The 16,657-nt window shown below is 53.1% G+C and overlaps 1 protein-coding gene across 1 annotated transcript in view; it reads left to right on the forward strand.

Annotated features, from left to right (window-relative positions):
- The first annotated feature begins 208 nt into the window (after positions 1 to 208).
- Positions 209 to 16,657, forward strand: part of QSOX1 (quiescin sulfhydryl oxidase 1) — a 39,450-nt gene continuing 23,001 nt past the window's right edge. The window contains exons 1-2 of the mRNA XM_073356568.2: positions 209 to 538; positions 9,227 to 9,327. Coding sequence (XP_073212669.2) covers positions 289 to 538; positions 9,227 to 9,327 — 351 coding nt within the window. The 5' untranslated portion in view covers positions 209 to 288. The remainder of the gene's footprint in view (positions 539 to 9,226; positions 9,328 to 16,657) is intronic.

Genomic DNA, 16,657 nt, shown 5'->3' on the forward strand with positions numbered 1-16,657 from the left:
CAGCCCTGCCCGGCTCCCCACCCCTGCTGCCGCCCAGCCAGCCTTGGACCCCCTGGCTGTGGAGCGGGGGCTGGACGGGAGGGGAGCTGAGCCGAGCCCCCCCCGAGGCTGAGCGCGCGCGCCCAGGCCCAGGCCAGGGTGGCCGCCGCAACAAAGGGGCGGGGACGGGAGGGGCCCGCCTGCAGCTCCGCCCCCGCCGGCCAGGGACAGGCAGCGGCAGCTACGGCCGCAAAGTTCTTCCCCCGCGGCCCGGCCAGCAGCCACTGTGCGGCGGGCTCCCGGCGGAAGATGGCGGGGCGACGCTGCCCCCCGTCCGCGCTGCTGCTGCTGCTGCTGCTGCTGGCGGCCGCCCTGGCCGGGGCGCAGCCCGGCGGCCTCTACTCGCCCGGCGACGCGCTGGTGCTGCTGCAGGTGGACACGCTGGAGCGCAGAGTCCTCAACTCCAGCAGCGCCTGGCTGGTGGAGTTCTACGCCTCCTGGTGCGGCCACTGCGTCCACTTCGCCCCCACCTGGCGGGCGCTGGCCGCCGACATCCAGGGTGAGTGGCCGGGCCACCGCAGCCCCGCTCCCCCCGGCCCTAGCCCTTGCCCTCTGCCTGGCCCCCCTAGCGTGGGCACTTGGCCACCTGCCACGGGCCAGCCCTGGGCCCCTCCCCATCGAAAGGGCCCACACTGTCCTGGGGCCGCCCCGTGGCCTTTCTGCCACCCACCTTCTCGGTCCCTGCCCCGGCTCTCCGGAGTCCTCGCTTCTCTTCTCTGCACCCTCAGCCCCCTTTCTGGCTATCGCTGTGCCTTCTCCCTGCCCCCCTGGCATCTTCATTCGCCCACACTCCTTTCCCCTCTTAATTCCGTGTGTGTGTGTGTGTCTCGTCCCTTCCCCCTCCCCCGGAGCCTCTCCCAGACCCTTGGCTGTAGCATCCCTGCTCCGGGTCACTTGCAGAGTGCGGAAAGGAGGCCGCCTGGCCTTCCCCTGCAGCGTCCGTTTCTTGTGCGTGGCTGACCGGTCCCAGCTGCACTCTGCGCTGTAGCTTTAGTGCCCGTTGCTGAGCAGTTAGTTGAGCAACTTCCCTAAAGTTGCTGTAAAAAACCACATACAAACGAAGCCTCTTCCTGCTTCGCTTCGCTTCTGCGTTGTAGCTACATCACTTTCCACGGAGGCTTTCCTTCTGGTATTGTGACTTTGGGTTAACTCTAACGCTGTGGCTCCTTTCTCATCTGCCCCGGGGCTCAGGCACTCTCTAGCCGGCTGTGGAGGAGGCCAGCAAGTGTTGATCTGATCACGTGAGGCCCTAATACAGACTGGGTCTGGGAGCTACGGGAGGGAGCGGGGGAGAATTGGAGGTTTTTTCCCCACTGGCTTTTTGCCCTGGGCAATGGGTGTGTGTGTTTGAAGGTCGCAGATAGAGTCTCTGTAGATCAAAGGCTGAGTTGTGCCTGAGCATGGGCTGGGACAACTCCTGTTGCCACAGGTGGCTCCATCAATGAGTAGCTGATGAATTGGTGCTTAGTAAAAAGAAAAGGAGTACTTGTGGCACCTTAGAGACAAACAAATTTTTTTGAGCATAAGCTTTCGTGAGCTACAGCTCGCTTCATCGGATGCATAGTAGTTGCCCAGTTGGTCCCTTCTCTGATGTTTGGGGCCTGCAGCCCAGGGAGATGGGGTCTGAGCACTTTTCATCCTGAGGGATCCCAAGGTGTGTTTACAATTGTAATTGATTGCCCAATTAGAGGCATGTGAATCACTCCACTAGCCACTGGAGTGCAGCAGCCGCCCTGCAGGCAGAATGTGACAGCTGTTCAGAAATTTGCAGTGGCACTGAATGGCAGTTGTGGGAAGGAAGTGAAGAATATTGTGGACATTTGAAATGTGCAGAGGGAATTGTAGATACTCTGGCCAAATTCCAGTGTAAGAAACACCCCTATTCTTCCCCAAAGTGCCATGAGCTCAGACAACCCATTTTGTGTCTCACCCGAGAGGCATTAGCATTGTGCAGCCTAGCAGTATGCTGGGGTATCAATGGCTCAGGACCGACTCAAAAGGAAACGTGCCAATGGGGAAGCCACTCACATCACTTCCTACAGCGCATTTGTTTCCTTAGAGGTCTCAGTATCTGCTTGGCATGGCCATGCTTAGTATGTGAGATAGGAGGAGGATTTACATTTGTGCCTTCCAAGGGCTTTCCCAGCACTGAATCTTTGCAGCTGCTGTGGGGTAGGTAAGTAACTATAATTATCCCCATTGCACAGATCAAGGAACTGAGGGAAAGTGGCTAAGGGTCTTCCCAAGGATACTCAATGAATCAGTGGCAGAGCTGTGAGTAGAACTCCCTTACCTATGTACTAGACTATGCAGCCTTGGTGATGAGATTACAGCCTGAGGTTTGTGTAACTGGATGACAAGAGTGTTGGTTCATGCTCACAGGTGTTTTCTGGTGTTGTACCCTGATTCTAGACGCTGGTGGAACAGCGCTGATGTGACTGTGTGACTTAGTGGGAGGCCAGGAGGGATCTTCGAGATCCTTGTCATCCCCCTGAAGGCCTCTTCAACACTTCCCGTGTGCACTGCCCTGAAGGTTCTGGGGAGAGCTTGCCATAAGTGGGGAGGGATAGCTCAATGGTTTGAGTGTTGGCCTGCTAAACCCAGGGTTGTGAGTTCAATCCTTGAGGGGGCCATTTAGGGATCTGGGGCAAAAATTGGGGATTGGTCCTGCTTTGAGCAGGGGGTTGGACTAGATGACCTCCTGAGGTCCTTTCCAACCCTGATATTCTATGATGCTATGATAATGGGGTGGCTAGGACCAGCTTTAGGATCAAACGGCCTTTCACTCCCTCTGCTTCCTCCTATCTGGGGATCTCAAAGTGCTTCCTCAGCAGTTAGGGATTCAGCTTCCAGCCCTCCTTATCCACAGGAGGGAAGCATTATTCCTGGCTCTCAGAAGGGATAACCTGTCAGAGGCTTCGTGGTGCTCAGGATCGCCCAGCCACTGGCACAGCTACCTAGGGCCAGGCCTCTGATCCATGGGTTCCCATTCCTATGCCTTAACCACAATGACAGTGAGGTCCCCGGCTGCGAGAAGAGGAGAGGCACACTGACTTATTGCTTTCCTCTCCAGATGTGCCTCCAGGGAGAGGTAGGGTGGGCCATGCGCTGCCAAGCTTGCATGGGATCTGGGCTTACACAGAGCAGGGTCCCACATGCTGTGGGCCAGCCTGTGACTTGATGCTGTAAGCCAGCCATGTCTCTCTGGTGACCTTACCATAGGGATTGAACTTCCAGTAACTGGTCCCCCTCGGAGCATCATTTAGGGACCCTTTGCTGTAATTGCCTGTACCTTCTGGACCCCTCTATAGTATGCTCCAGATAAGATTCCTGCACAGTGGCATGCCCGGGGCTGGGGACAAACAGACATGGGAAGGCCAGATCCTGTGAGCTGGGATGGAAGCAGTAGGGTCTCACGCCCCAGGCTGCACATGCTTTTCCGATGCCTGGAGCTGAGAGGAGGAGGATGCTGTTGATTGCAGTTCTCTGGGGTGAGTTCACAGCCCTTCAACCCTGTCTGGAGGAACACACTTAGTGATGACGGCTGTCAACTGGGGCTGGTGTCCTGTGGGCAGCGGGGAAAGGAGCCATGTGCTGGTGGCCTGTGTTATGCGGGAGGCCTGACTAGATGATCACAGTGGTTCCTCCTGGCCTTGGAATTGATGACTCTGGGTGCTGTGGGCACATGGCCTCCCATTGGCCCAAAAATCTGTATTTGACTCTGTGCCAGCAGGGCGTCACACACACACTGTGCAGAGCTCTCCTGCTGATGTAATCACAGAAGAGTCTTCACTATGCACCCATGTTTGCCTCCCCTCTGACGTGTGTTGACAAAACCCAGCTCATGCAGCTGAAGGAAGTACACACACCCACACGCCAAGGCTGAAGAGGTACAAACGTGCCTTTAGTGCAGCATTCAATGGTGGTGTGCACTGATACAATCTAAGCAGGGAGCTTCTGGCCCCTTGCAGCCCCTCACTGGATTTGCTTGTCGTTGCAATTTTTCCTCCCCCTTTTCAATTCTGGCAGGAGAGGCCAGGACACTAGAGAATTTTGTCTCTGCTCGCTGATGGCTGCAGAAGCCCATAAATCAGACTTGGAAAATCTCCATGAATCTAATTGGGCAAATGCTGATCTTTAAAGTGAAACCTCCTGGAGTGGGGAAGAGCCTGGCTTGCCAAATCCATCTTGGGTTGTCGTATGAAAACGTGATGGAGAGTTTGTATGAAGAGACCTTGCCTGGATGGGAGGGGAGAATTGTTTCTCTTTTGTGTTTCTCCCACCCAAATCCCTTTCTCAGCTGATCAGTGCAATTCATACACTCCCCTTTCCCTGCACCTGGGAAGCCCTGAGCTCCAATCTGGCTTAGGGGGAGATTTTCAAAAGGGCTGTTGGGTGCTTGCATCCCATTTGTGCCTTGGTAAATGTCCCCTTAAGTCCCACGTGGGGAAGAGTTTTGCTTCCTTGTAATCCCCACGTCACAAAGTTGTCATGCAGCAGGTTACAGTTGGAAACTTTTCCTCAGGAGAATTAAAGACATAAAGCTGTCAGACCAGTAGCCCATCTAGCCCACTACCCTGTCCCTGACAGTGGCCAGCAGGAATCCCCTTAACGGACACTACAGAATATCCTGCCTGTAGGGGAACTTAATTTCTAGTGTCTACCAGGCAATGTCTGACTTACGTCCTGAGGCCTGAGAGTTTAGAGCCCTTCTAATTTTTCCTGTCTAATGTAACTGAATGTTCTCAGCCATATTGTCCGCTTGTCCAGGCCTTTTCTAAATCCTGGTAAACTCTCAGCCTCAATGAGATCTTGTGGTAGTGAGATCACGGGTTAATTGTGTTTTTAACATGATTTCCTCTGATCAGTTTTAGTTTTGCTGCCTTTCAATGTTACTGATCATCCCCATGTTCTTGGGTTAGATGAGCAGGCCCCCTGATTACCTGCTCTGTGTCAGTTATGCTTTAATATGTCTCCATCATGTCCCCATTACGTGTCTCCTCCCCACAGCCCTGCCGTTGCCTGCTCACGTGGAAGTCTTTCCATGCCTCTTGCCCTAAGCCCTGATCAGAACATAGGAGCCCTGACGGATCTGCATCCCAGCAGGGAAATAGGAGCAAGTGCTGCAGGTCAGGTTTGAGGTGCATTGGCAAAGCTGGGATGAGAGCCCAGCACTGGAATAACCGGAATAGCAGGGGTGTTGCAGGTCAGAGTTGAGCTGCCTTGGCGGAGACGTCTGAGAGCTCAGGGGTGTTGCAGGATAAGGGCAGCTTACACAGCGCTTGTCTGTGTTAGCCTGGCTCTTGCTAGTGCTGCTTTTTCCTGGCTTTCTCCACCCAAAATGTGTGTTAAACCATCTGCCACCTTAATGTGAGCTGAGCCTTTTATGTCCACTGGCGGGGAGCATGAAACCCACCTGGAAGGAAAGCCCTGTGCTTTCAAATGGATCATCCCCAGGGCAGCACACAATAAGAGAGAGGCAAACACCCCTCAGTCTGATTGTGAGGCCAGCTTCCACGGCCAGTGTGTGCATGCCAGGATGGTTTCTAGTGAGCCCCGACACAGTCCTTGTGTAGCAGCTGTAGCATGGCTACAGAGGAGCTGAATAGAAGCAGACTGTGGGGACAGGAGGGAAGCTCTCAATGGCTGGGATCTATTCAGTGCTGTGTGGAAGGGATGTTGCGTTTTGGATCTTGGGGATTCTGCAGAGAGAGACTAGAGTAAAGGATGTGAACGTTCCCGGCACCCCGGCACTGCCTGGGTGTGCAACTAAAGGGCAACCTGCCCCAAACCCTGGTTCTGGCTCCTCCTTGCCCTGTGGAACTGTCTGCATGAGCCTTGACACCTGCCCTGCTCCTTCAAGCACAGATAGCAGCATCATTGCCAGTGTGCTCATTTGCTGGGAGCGGGCACCTTTTGGAGCACTGCATTTGTCCTCAAATGGCCAGCAGGGGTTGCTGCGACAATAAATGCAGAGAACTGATTCTTAAATTAAGAGCTGCAAGTGGCGCTTGTGCAGTGATTTGAGGGCTGGAGTATATTGGGGGTGGGGTGGGGCTGGGGCTGGTATTTCCCTTGGACTCCAACCCCCCCCCGTGTTGTTGCACAGTGTTCTCTTGTGTGGCTGGCACAAGTAAGAGTACCGTGTGACCTGTGCTGATGGCTGCCTGTCCTGCACTGCAGTAACACCTCTGTCCCTGCCAGAGCTCCTGCATATCAACCACACTAGCTGATGTAGCCACCTGGTTGCAATGGCCAGAAGAATAGCTAATAGATGCCACTGTATTCCATCCCTGCTGTGGCCACCACCTCTGAGCTCTTGGCTCCTGTTCCCGTCCTTCCGAGCATGTTCCATGGACCGGACCCCAGAGCAAATGGAGGAAGTTGCTGTATCAGTCAGATACGCTTCCCTCTGAGGTGTGGGCTGTCCCGTGCAGACGTGCTTGGAAGGCGCCTGCAAGTATCTGGCTGCTGCTCACAGCTCAGAAGAGCTGAGTTGTGAGTTTTCAGGAGGGTGGATTTTTTTCTAGTCAAGCATCATTTTAGAATGGATCCCCAGGGGTCTCCAGAGGTGAATGCAGGGTCTAGTTTCCTAAGCAAGATGCTCTGTTCAAACAAACGCGCGGGGGCTACTTGCCATGATGTCAGGAGGAGCCAGAGGCATGGATGGAGCAGCTGTGCACTACCGACTGTGAGATGGACCCTGGAGCTGGCCTGTCTGAGTGAGGACAGCATTGCTATGCGTTGGGGAGTAGGGACCTGCCTGTGCCAACATGTGGGGAGGGTGAGAGAGTGTTCTGGGCTCACAACTGGTGCCAGAGAAGCCTCTGAGCCACAGTGTTTATGGAAGAGGGATTAACAGCTCTACATTGGATCCTTGCCCAGCTCTGCCCCTGGCACCAGGCCGGAGCTGCTCTCCCCTGTGTTCCTCCTCCGGTCTCCCAGGATCGTCTGCTCAGCCTGCCACTGTGAAGGGCCAGGAGGGCGTTCTCCTTGTTGTGCCTGGAGTGGAGGAGGCAAGGTCCCTGGAACAAAAGGGCCCAGTTCTCCCTCCCTGGCACCTTGCCCACAGATGAGACTTGTGAGTTTACTGCGCTGACCCATGACTACTGTGGGATTCCTGTCTCTGCAAAGTCTAGGGGGCTTCTCTTTTGGGAGGGGGAGAAGCTGTGAGCTCTGTTGAGCTGTATATTGGTTCTGGGGTCCCTATCCTCACCCAATGACTGCAGCCCAGAGAGAAGATGCTGGGGGCCAGAGTGAGGATGCCAGTTTGCGGGTGGGGGGAATGCCGAGCACAGCGTGAATTGCTCAGCTCTCAGCCCCCAAGTGCACACGTGCAATGTGGTATTATCCACCTCTTTGCAATGCTTTCATGTTTCACTCCCTGCAACCCTCAAACTGTGGCTGGCAAGCCAAGTGGGCCTGGGCTGTCCTTGGAGATGAGCCCTCCGAGGAAAAGGCCGGATGCTGCAGGAAGCGTTGTTGATGACACTGTTCCTAGGTGAGCATCTCAACACTGCCTCAGCATGGTGGCTGGGTCACTGGACAGCTAGACGGGCAGTGGGGTGGGAGAGATGGAAAACTGAGTTCCTGACTCCCCCGCTCTCCACATGAATACTTTTTGTAAGAAAAGGGGTTTGAGCCCCAGTCTCCTGACTGGATTCCAGCTCTGAGCATTACATTCAGCCAGTCCTAAAATACCCCCACAGCATTTGCTTGTGAAGTGGCCTGCGCATTCCTGGTCCTATATAAATGAAGTGGTTTGACTTGTGTAAAGCATGCCGCTCTGCTTCCTGTCCTAAGCTTCTGTGCTTACTCTGCACTGGTAAACGGCTGCCATGCTGTACCGTGAATTTCACTGTTGGCTCTAAAGGTCCTGTGCATGAGTGTTGAAAGTGCTTTGGGATGAGCAGTGCTCTAGCAATGGAAGAGGATAAAATTCAGCTTCTGGCCATGGAACTGTGGGAAAGATTTGGAGGGTTACCCATAATGCATTTCTTCCAAGTGGAAAGAGCAAGATTTTGCTCACAAGGGATATGTAGGTAATGCTGGAAGTCTATGCAGTCCTCAGCAGTGTCTGGGAGTGAGATAGAAGTAGAAACAACTCCAATACACTGAAGGGCAGCTGTCTATTATGTAATTGCAGTAGGGAGCAGTAGCTGCGGCAGGGGTGGGCAAACTTTTTGGCCCAAGGGCCCCATCTGGGTATGGAAATTATATAGCGGGCCATGAATGCTCACGAAATTGGAGGTTGGGGTGCAAAAGGAGGTGAGGGCTCCAGCGGGGGGTGTGGGCTCTAGGGTGGGTCAAAGAGTTCAGGGTGCAGGAGGGGCTCCGGGTGGGGGCAGGGGGTTTGGGTGTGGGGGGTGAGGGTTCCGACTGTGAGTGCAGGCTCTGGAGTGGGGCTGGGGATGAGGGGTTTGGGATACAGGAGGGTTCTCCGGGCTGGGACTGAGGGGTTTGGAAGGTGGGAGGGGGATCAGGGCTGGGGGTTGGGGCCCAGGAGGGGGTCAGGGGTGCAGGCTCTGGGAGGCGCTTACCTCAAGCAGCTCCCAGAAGCAGCAGCATGTTCCCCCTCTGGCTCCAAGGGGCAGGCACAGCCAGGCAGCTCTGTGTGCCACCCAATCTGCAGGTGCCACCCCTGCAGCTCCCATTGGCTGTGGTTCCTGGCCAATGGGAGCTGCGGGGGCAGCGCTTGGGGTGGGGACAGCGTGCGGAGCCTCCTGGCTGCCCCTACATGTAGGAGCCAGAGAGGGGACATGCCACTGCTTCCCAGAGCCGTGCGGAGCAAGGCAAGCCCCCGACCCCACTCCCCAGATGGAGTGGGGCAAGCCCTGGACCCCACTGCCCGGCGGGAGCTCGAGGGCCGGATTAAAATGTCTGGAGGGCCAGATGCAGCCCCCAGGCCATAATTTGCTCACCCGTGAGCTATGGTATAACAGAGGCTTCCTCCAACTTAGTCCTCGTCTAGCATGTCCTAGTGGCTCCTGCCCCATTTCCTGGGGCTGGCGTGGCTGGGGGTCTCCCCATGAGCAGTGAAGCTGTGACAGGCTCTCGGGGAAAAGCTGCCACTTGAATTCAGAGTTAGCTCTCCCCAGCGGCTGCTCCTGTTCTCAATGCAGAGTGGCCAGGACTGGAGTGGGAGGTTCAGGTCCGCTAACGTCTGTCTGTCTGTGTGTCCTTTCAGAATGGAGCCCTGCGGTGAACCTCGGCGTCGTCAACTGTGCTGACATAGCCAATCAGAAAGCGTGCAAGAAGTTTGGGATAACTGGGTTCCCAACGTTGAAGGTAAAGTGAGCACAGGCTGGAGTGGAGTGGCAGGAAAGCGGAGCTGGTCCAGCTTCAGTCTGTAGGGGTGTGTGTACTCAGCGTTCTGCAGTGGGGCTCGCACCAATGCTCTAAAAATACCTGCACAGGGAGTGCTTTGAACAGAGTCTCGGGGTCTGAAGCCTAGCAGGGGGGTGGGAGGACCCGTGGGAGCAGGGAGGCTCACTCCAAAATGCTGTGTAGACACACCTTGTGACATTCCATGGGGCTGGTACCCCAGGAGGCCCCCGATCAGTTCTACTGTGGTCCTGGTCTCAGCCTGTGTTTTGGTTTTGGCAGCATTGGCCATAAGCCATCTGAAACCACCCCCATCCTGTTTATCTTAGTGCAGACAGTGTTTGTTTGGGATACGGAGTGTTGACCACCACCAGTCGGGGAAAAGAGCCCTTTGTGTGTGCAATCTCTCTGTCCCTGTAAGACAGTGGCAGTGGCATGACGAGGGAAACCTGACTGGTGTGTTTCTAGGAATCAGCAACCTTTTGAACTTGAAGCCCAGCTGGCTTTTGTCCCAGATGTGCAGCTCGCTGCCCCTGACGAAGGAGTGAGCCTTGAATTGAACCCAGGGCTCTAGGACCAACTCCTGTATGAGATGTGTTCTGTGCCTCCTAGAGCACTTTATTCTTGTGGCTTCTCCTGCTTCTCCTTCTCCTTTATTCCTGTTTTTTTAATTGTTTCCTCTCCCTGTCAATTCAGCTGAATGTTGACCTTGCATCGGTTTATATAGCACCTCAAATACATTCCTGGGCATACACGTAGGAATCGTTTCACCCAGCACTGAAATGCAGCCACCTCTGGAGTGAAACACAGCAGCTGTTCAGCCGTGGACAGCATCCCTTCTCCGGCGTCTAGAACAGCCAGTGAAGAATACCATATCCGAGTGAGATTGCTGTGGGGATCTGGGCAGGCAGAATGTAGTGAGGCACAGAGGAATTTGGCCAGGAGGCTGGAGCTAACACCTCAACTCTTGTAAAAAGTACCATGGGGGTCTGCCACAAGTGACTTAATTTTTGTGTCTATTCCCTAGGCTGCCAGGGTGCTGTGCGATTTCATTCCCATTTGTTAAGTGCTTTGAGAGCTTCCCATGTTGGGTGGCTCTGTTGTTATTGGCAGTCGAATTGCGATTCCATCCCTTGGTCCCGCGCCCAGCAGAAATTGTGTAAACATATATAATTTAAATATTTCCTCATGCAAACAAAGCCCAGTCCAACATAAGCAATAATGCAAAAGCCTCGGAGATGCCTTGCTAACAGGCAATGAATTCCCATAACTTGGAGTTCAGATGCAGGGCTTAAATATTAACTATTAGTTTTACAGTGCCCAGACATGCACAGGGCAGGAGAATGGCACCAGAGTAGTAAAAGGTACCCTCCGTTTTTCTTTCTTGCATTTCTGTTGGGGACTCCCTGTAATGAGCCGTCTCTGAGGTCATAGTAAGGGAGAGCAAAACCAGAGTCTGGTAGACTCCATCAGAATGTCCCCGCTCCTCCTCCCTTCAAGTTCCCAGCACGACTCTTGTCCTGGCTGTGTTCCTTTCCCAAGGAACGGGGACTCTAAGTGCCTGAATCCATTCCAGCTGGGAGGACGGTGTGGTGCCTTTGATCTGGTGCAAAGGGGAATACAGCATATGGCCATTTCGAATGCTTCTGCCACAAACGTTTCCTGAGGCAGACCTAGTGCAGTTCCCGCAAAGTCCTTTAAAGAGACAGTGTCAGTGAGTCCTTCTCAGCAAACATCAGTGTGTTTCCAGTGACCCTTTGGATTATTTGAAGCCGGAAGAATTCTGTGACTTGTTTTTTACTGTTTACTTTCTGCACTAGCTGGTGAGCTTGCTTTGGCTGAGCTGTAACCCAAGCAAATTGATTGCCAGCTAACTAACAAGATGCCAGACTTCAGGGTTGACATTCCCTAGTGTTGGTTCCTGGTCAGATCTCCTGAAACGAACACTTAACGACTATGAGTAGCCAGTCATAAACTTGAGTTAAGGGGCAGTCAGCTAGCTGGAGTCACGGTTGGACCAAAATCTCTGGCTGTCTCTTTGCCAGGCAAAGAGGTGTGTGGGATTTTTGACAGTGGGATAACTAAGGCATGGGAGCTACCCTGCTGGAGACAAGGGACAGGTAGTTTTTAGTGCAGTGTAGCTGGCTGAGGTCAGCAGTACGCCCTCCACCTGGGGTTGACCTCACCTAGCTACATCATAGTAAAATTAAAGAGCCTTGTTTCTACTAGGAGTTTGCAGCAGGATCGCTAACACTCGTTCCCTTTTAGACAGTGAAAACAGCCTGTGTTTTTGTCTACACTGGGAAGATGAGTGGGGTATTCAAACATGGTATGTAAACACTACTCAGCACCTAGTGTAGACAAAGACAATTATGTTTAAGAATGTTCGCTGGTTGGGCTAATCCTAGGGCTTTATACACTGTAATGTGAATGTTAACACGGTGGGCTTGGAGTGGTGTTTAGAAATATGTTAATTCAAACGTGTTAGCTGACATGTTTCAAAATGCCACTCATTTCCCAGGTGCACATGAACCCTGTGGTGAAACCAGACTGGTTAGTTTGACTTTCCGGGCCTTGTGCAGTAGCATGGAGCCATTGACGGGGTCAGGCTCCTCACGCCATCATCTACCTTCCTCCCCCATATACACTCACTCCCAGCTCGGCAGAATTTGGCCAACTCAATGCCCGCAGCTAGCAATTCCCTCCATTCCCCAGCTGTGTGGTGAGTCATGTTTCAGTGTGATGTCTGCAGGATTGCCAACTTCAAGAGCTCAGAAATCATGAGAGAGGCCAAAAAATCCATGAGGTGTTTTTTTTTTTTTTTTTTAAAGATGTGTTTTTCAGATCAATCTCTTGATTTTTGTCCCGTCTGCCCCCACCCAACCCCAGGGTGTGTGTATGTGACAATCAGTGTTGCCTGCTCTGCCATGTGCACTGGATAAGGTGATTTTGGCCCCTGTTGCAGGTGCTGTCACCCCCACATCTGCCTGTCTCCTGCCCAGTAATTAATCTCTGCCAGGCCTCCATTGTTTCAGAGCAGGTGACCCCCAAGAAAAAAAAATCCTGAAATTGAAGAGTTCTATCATGAGATGATGAGTAAGGCTTAATTTTATTAAGAAATCACGTGTCTTGCAAGTTGGCATGTCTGGGTCTATAATCACAGACTTAGTCCCAAAAGAGCTTATTTATTTAAATGCCTTGGCCTGTACCTTCAGAGACCTGCCTCTAAGGCCAGCAGAACTCCCCTCTTAGGGCTCTCCTGCTTTGGGGAAATTTCAAAATGTAAAGGAGAATCTCTGATCTCTTTTTTGCTTTTTTAAATTTTTTTAAGTTAGTTTCCAGCCCTTTTCCTTCAATAAAGATAACAAAGTGAGGGTCTGTTCCAACTTCTGTTCGGGCCAATGGATTGGAGCCATCAGCAGCTCCAATCAAGGATCAGCAACTTGGGAATTTGCACATCACCTACTTTAGCTCAAGAAATATGGGCTGTATTTTTCTGAAAATCTCCCCCTGGTATAGCTGCACCTGTGGCAGTGGCTGTGGGAGCGCTAATGTATGCCCCTCGCTGGTGGAGATCTGTGACCTTTAACCCACAGATATTACTACAAAAATAACTTTATTTTAATAAATTATTCAATCATCAAATTCTAAGTTTAAAGGAGTCGGGTGTACCAGCTATACACCTTACAACTGCTAAAGAAGTCTGAATAGTTAAGCAACAATTAAGAGGGCCTGACAGAAACACCTCTTAAAAGAGACAAAGTCTAACAAGGTAATGAGTCTGTTTGCTGAGCTTCTTTGTTTATTATTTCAATAAGCATTTCAAAGAAATTCAGAGTGAGCAATCAAGTTTTGGAAGCAGTAAGCCATCTAGAGGTAGCCACTCAAGATTATCATTTCAATAAAGAATGAGGTGGTTGGAAAAAAAAATCTCACATTTGAGAGTTGTCATGTCTGGGTCTGTAATGACAGGTCAAGTCCCTTTGGTTTGGTTTTCTGTTCCCTCTGGCGCGGGGCGTGTGGTAAACGGCAGATGCACAAGAGCCATCTCAGGCCTCGTAATAATGGGCACTAACCCCAGCATCTTGCATACCTGGGGGGCCACCTCTGCCTCCTACCTGCCCTAGCTTTGACTGGGGGAGCCCTATGGCTGGGCTGGTGGCCAAGAAGAGGGTGACTGTAAAAATTCACCCAAAGTTCCTTTCTGTGGCTGGCTGGAAAAAGAAACTTCCCGGACTCCTGGGGTAATTACAGTCCTGGGATCAGCCTAAAAAGAGCTCCAAACCTAGGGGTAAATTAGTAGGTAGGGATTGGGATGCTCTCCGCTCTGGGGGGTCCTGTGAGACCCCTCAGTCCGCTGGGTACTTTAATTGGCTGTTGACGGGGTAGAACCGAGTGCTGGAGCAATGACCCTTACCTCAAGTGCCACAGGAATGGGCCTGATGGGCTAATCCCCTCGCCTGACCCAAAGTACAGCGCTAGAGCCTGTCTTCAACAAGGCTCCCAAAGCCCAGAGGGACCTGCTGATGTGGCAGTTCTACAAGGCTGTTGGTTGGTGCGGGGTTGGTGTTGTGTCGTCCTCCCCCCGCCCTCCACAGCACCTTCTGCAAACAGCTTTCACTCCCAGCCCAGCCTGGTTGGCAAACATTTGCCATGAGATTTCACTGATCCTGCTGCCCCGCCTGCATGGAGGGAGGGGGGAGGCTGCACAGCTGGCATCAAACACAGAGGGCACGTGACTGTTTGCAGCCCGTACTGTGGGGCGGCCTGTATCCTGCCATGGCTGCATAGAGCAGGCTTTAAAGGGACTAGCAAAGAGGCAGGATGAATGATCCCCAGGGCTGGGAGGTCTTCAGCTGTATGAGGTTGGCTGTGTTCCTGGGCCCTGGCCAAAGGAGAGCGTGGGCATTTATCTCCCACGCAGCCCCCGTGTGCCAACCCTCCCGCCTGCCCTGCTGGCCCTTTGCTGCTGTGCTCAGGGGGCTGAGCTCTCCAGGGGTGCTGCTGCATCCGATAAGCAGCCTGAGTGGCTGGCTCGTCTCCTCCATGTGGAGCTGTAGCCTTTACACTGGCACAGCCCTCCTCTGGGCTGGAGGCATCGTTGCGTTCTTTGCCAATTTGCTGCGGCCCTTGTCCCAGGGCAGGGCTTCACGCACCTGCCATTCCCAGGGCTGACAGGCAGCTGGTCAGTCAGCCTGGCTGGCTCCTCCAACAGCAGGACTTTCTCCCTGTCCAGGACCTGCTAGGTCCAATGGGCTGCAACCCTTACACGGCTGAGCCTGGCGATTCTCCTCCTGGCTGAACACAGCCATTGTGGGGATGTCGCTGCAGTGCCTTGGCATGTGCAGGATGGCGACCTCTCCCCCACCCGCAGCAAGGCTGGGCTGTGGGGTCTGCTGCCCATGCTCCCCAACGCCATAACTGCAATGGGAGCATCGGCGGCTCCCTCGTCCCTGTCACAGTCGACTGCCGCGTTCCAGGCTCTGGTGCTGGCACACGCAACATGGCCACGTATTGAACCCTCACAGAGCTTCCTGGAAAGGGCAGGAGCCCTAGGCTGGGATAGGGCATCTTCCTCCATGGAAGGATCCCTCCTCTGCCACCCGTATGGTAGGCACACGCTTGTGCCCTGCCCCTGCAATAAGCGATTCTGATCCATACCCCCGGCCAGCGTGCACACCAGGCCCCGGGGGAGGCAGAGCTAGCGTGCAATGCCGACAGTGGGTTGGGGACACTCAGCTCTGCCCCTTTCACTCATTGGATCCAGACAGGCTGTGATTTCTGCTTCCCCGCTGTCTAGCTGAGAGTGGGGCTCTGACAAGGGCTAGTTGGCAGAGGGTCAGCCTGGAGAAGCTGGTAGTCTAGGGAAAACATCCAGACTGGCTGGGCAACTGCTCTATCGATTGGGGTAGTCTGCCTGCCTTTACAAGGATCTGTTGAAGGGTCCCATTGTTCTTGCTTGGTGGCAGCTGAGAGCGCTCTTTGTTTCCTTCTTTGGTGAGGAGCTTGCACTGAGCGCAGCGAGCAGAGCACTTGTCCTCTCCAGACTGCATTGCTGCACTATGGGACTTCGCCTAGGACAAAGGATGGCTTCCCACTTCCAGAGCAGGCCTGGCCTTTGGGAGATGTCACGCCCACACTCCAAACAGCCTGGTCATCCAAGCCATTCCATTATGGGTGCCATTCATGGGGCTGGGGTTGATCTATAACCGAGATCCGATGTACCCTGTAGCCAGGTGATGTAAATTCTGCAGCACAATCTCTGCATATCACAGTGCCCCAGGGAAGCCAGCTGGGAATTCTGTCTGCTTCAGAGGAATTAAAAAAGGTGGACTTTCCCTGATTGAAATATGAAGATGAATGATGTACTTTGGCACAGAACCCTGCCTGCCATTGACCTTGGTATTAAATGTCATTCATCTGACGTGCTTTTAACTTTCATTGTGCTGCAGAATTGGCCAAGCAGGGCAACCCTGAAGTTTTGGCATCTGGAGAGGGGAGACCAAGAAGAGTTTTGCACCTGTGCACCATCCCTGCAGGCCAGATCCACTGACAGACTTGTTGACAGCCCCCAGATAGGAATTCTGAGGGCTGTTGGTGGGAAGGTTGCAAGACGTGTGTCTGGATGGTAGTTGGAGAAGAGACCTTGACTCTCGAATGCCCGCTCCTCCTTCCCATCCCATTGCTTAGTCTGACAGAGCCAGCATGTGGGTTTGCCCTTCAGGGTTAGATGCAAGATCTGTTTGCTCCCTGAGGCATTTTCCAGGAGATGGGGTAGGCTGCTGAGCAGATTTGTGTCTGGGGAGTTTCATTGATTCTGTATTGGGTCGATTTATTTATTGTGGTTTGTGCCTGTTTTAATGATTGTTCTGCAGGTGCCTAGAGACCTTTTATAAATTGGCAAGGCCTAGTAGATGGAGCATGAGACTGGGACCCCAGGAGGCCTGGATTCTGTTCCTGGTTCTGCCACTGGCCTTCTGGGTAACCTTGGGCAAGTGACTTTGCCGCTTTGTGCCTCACTTTCTCCATCTTTTAAATGGGGATAATGGTACTGATCTTTGTAAAATGCTTTGAAATCTACTGCTGAAAAAACTATATAAGAGCTAGGTAGTATTATTAGGCATGATTAAACTCACTTGGGAAAGTAATAAGCTTTACCTTCTCTATAGCATTCTTCAGTCCCACTTCTCAAAGCACTTTACAAAGCAGGTAAATATTTTACAGATGGGGAAACTGAGGCAGAGAAAGGCAGTGATTGGCCCAAAATCACCCATCAAGTTGGTAGTAGAGCTGG

Source organism: Lepidochelys kempii, chromosome 8, assembly GCF_965140285.1.
Source record: "Lepidochelys kempii isolate rLepKem1 chromosome 8, rLepKem1.hap1, whole genome shotgun sequence".
Classification (NCBI taxonomy): Eukaryota; Metazoa; Chordata; order Testudines; family Cheloniidae; genus Lepidochelys; species Lepidochelys kempii.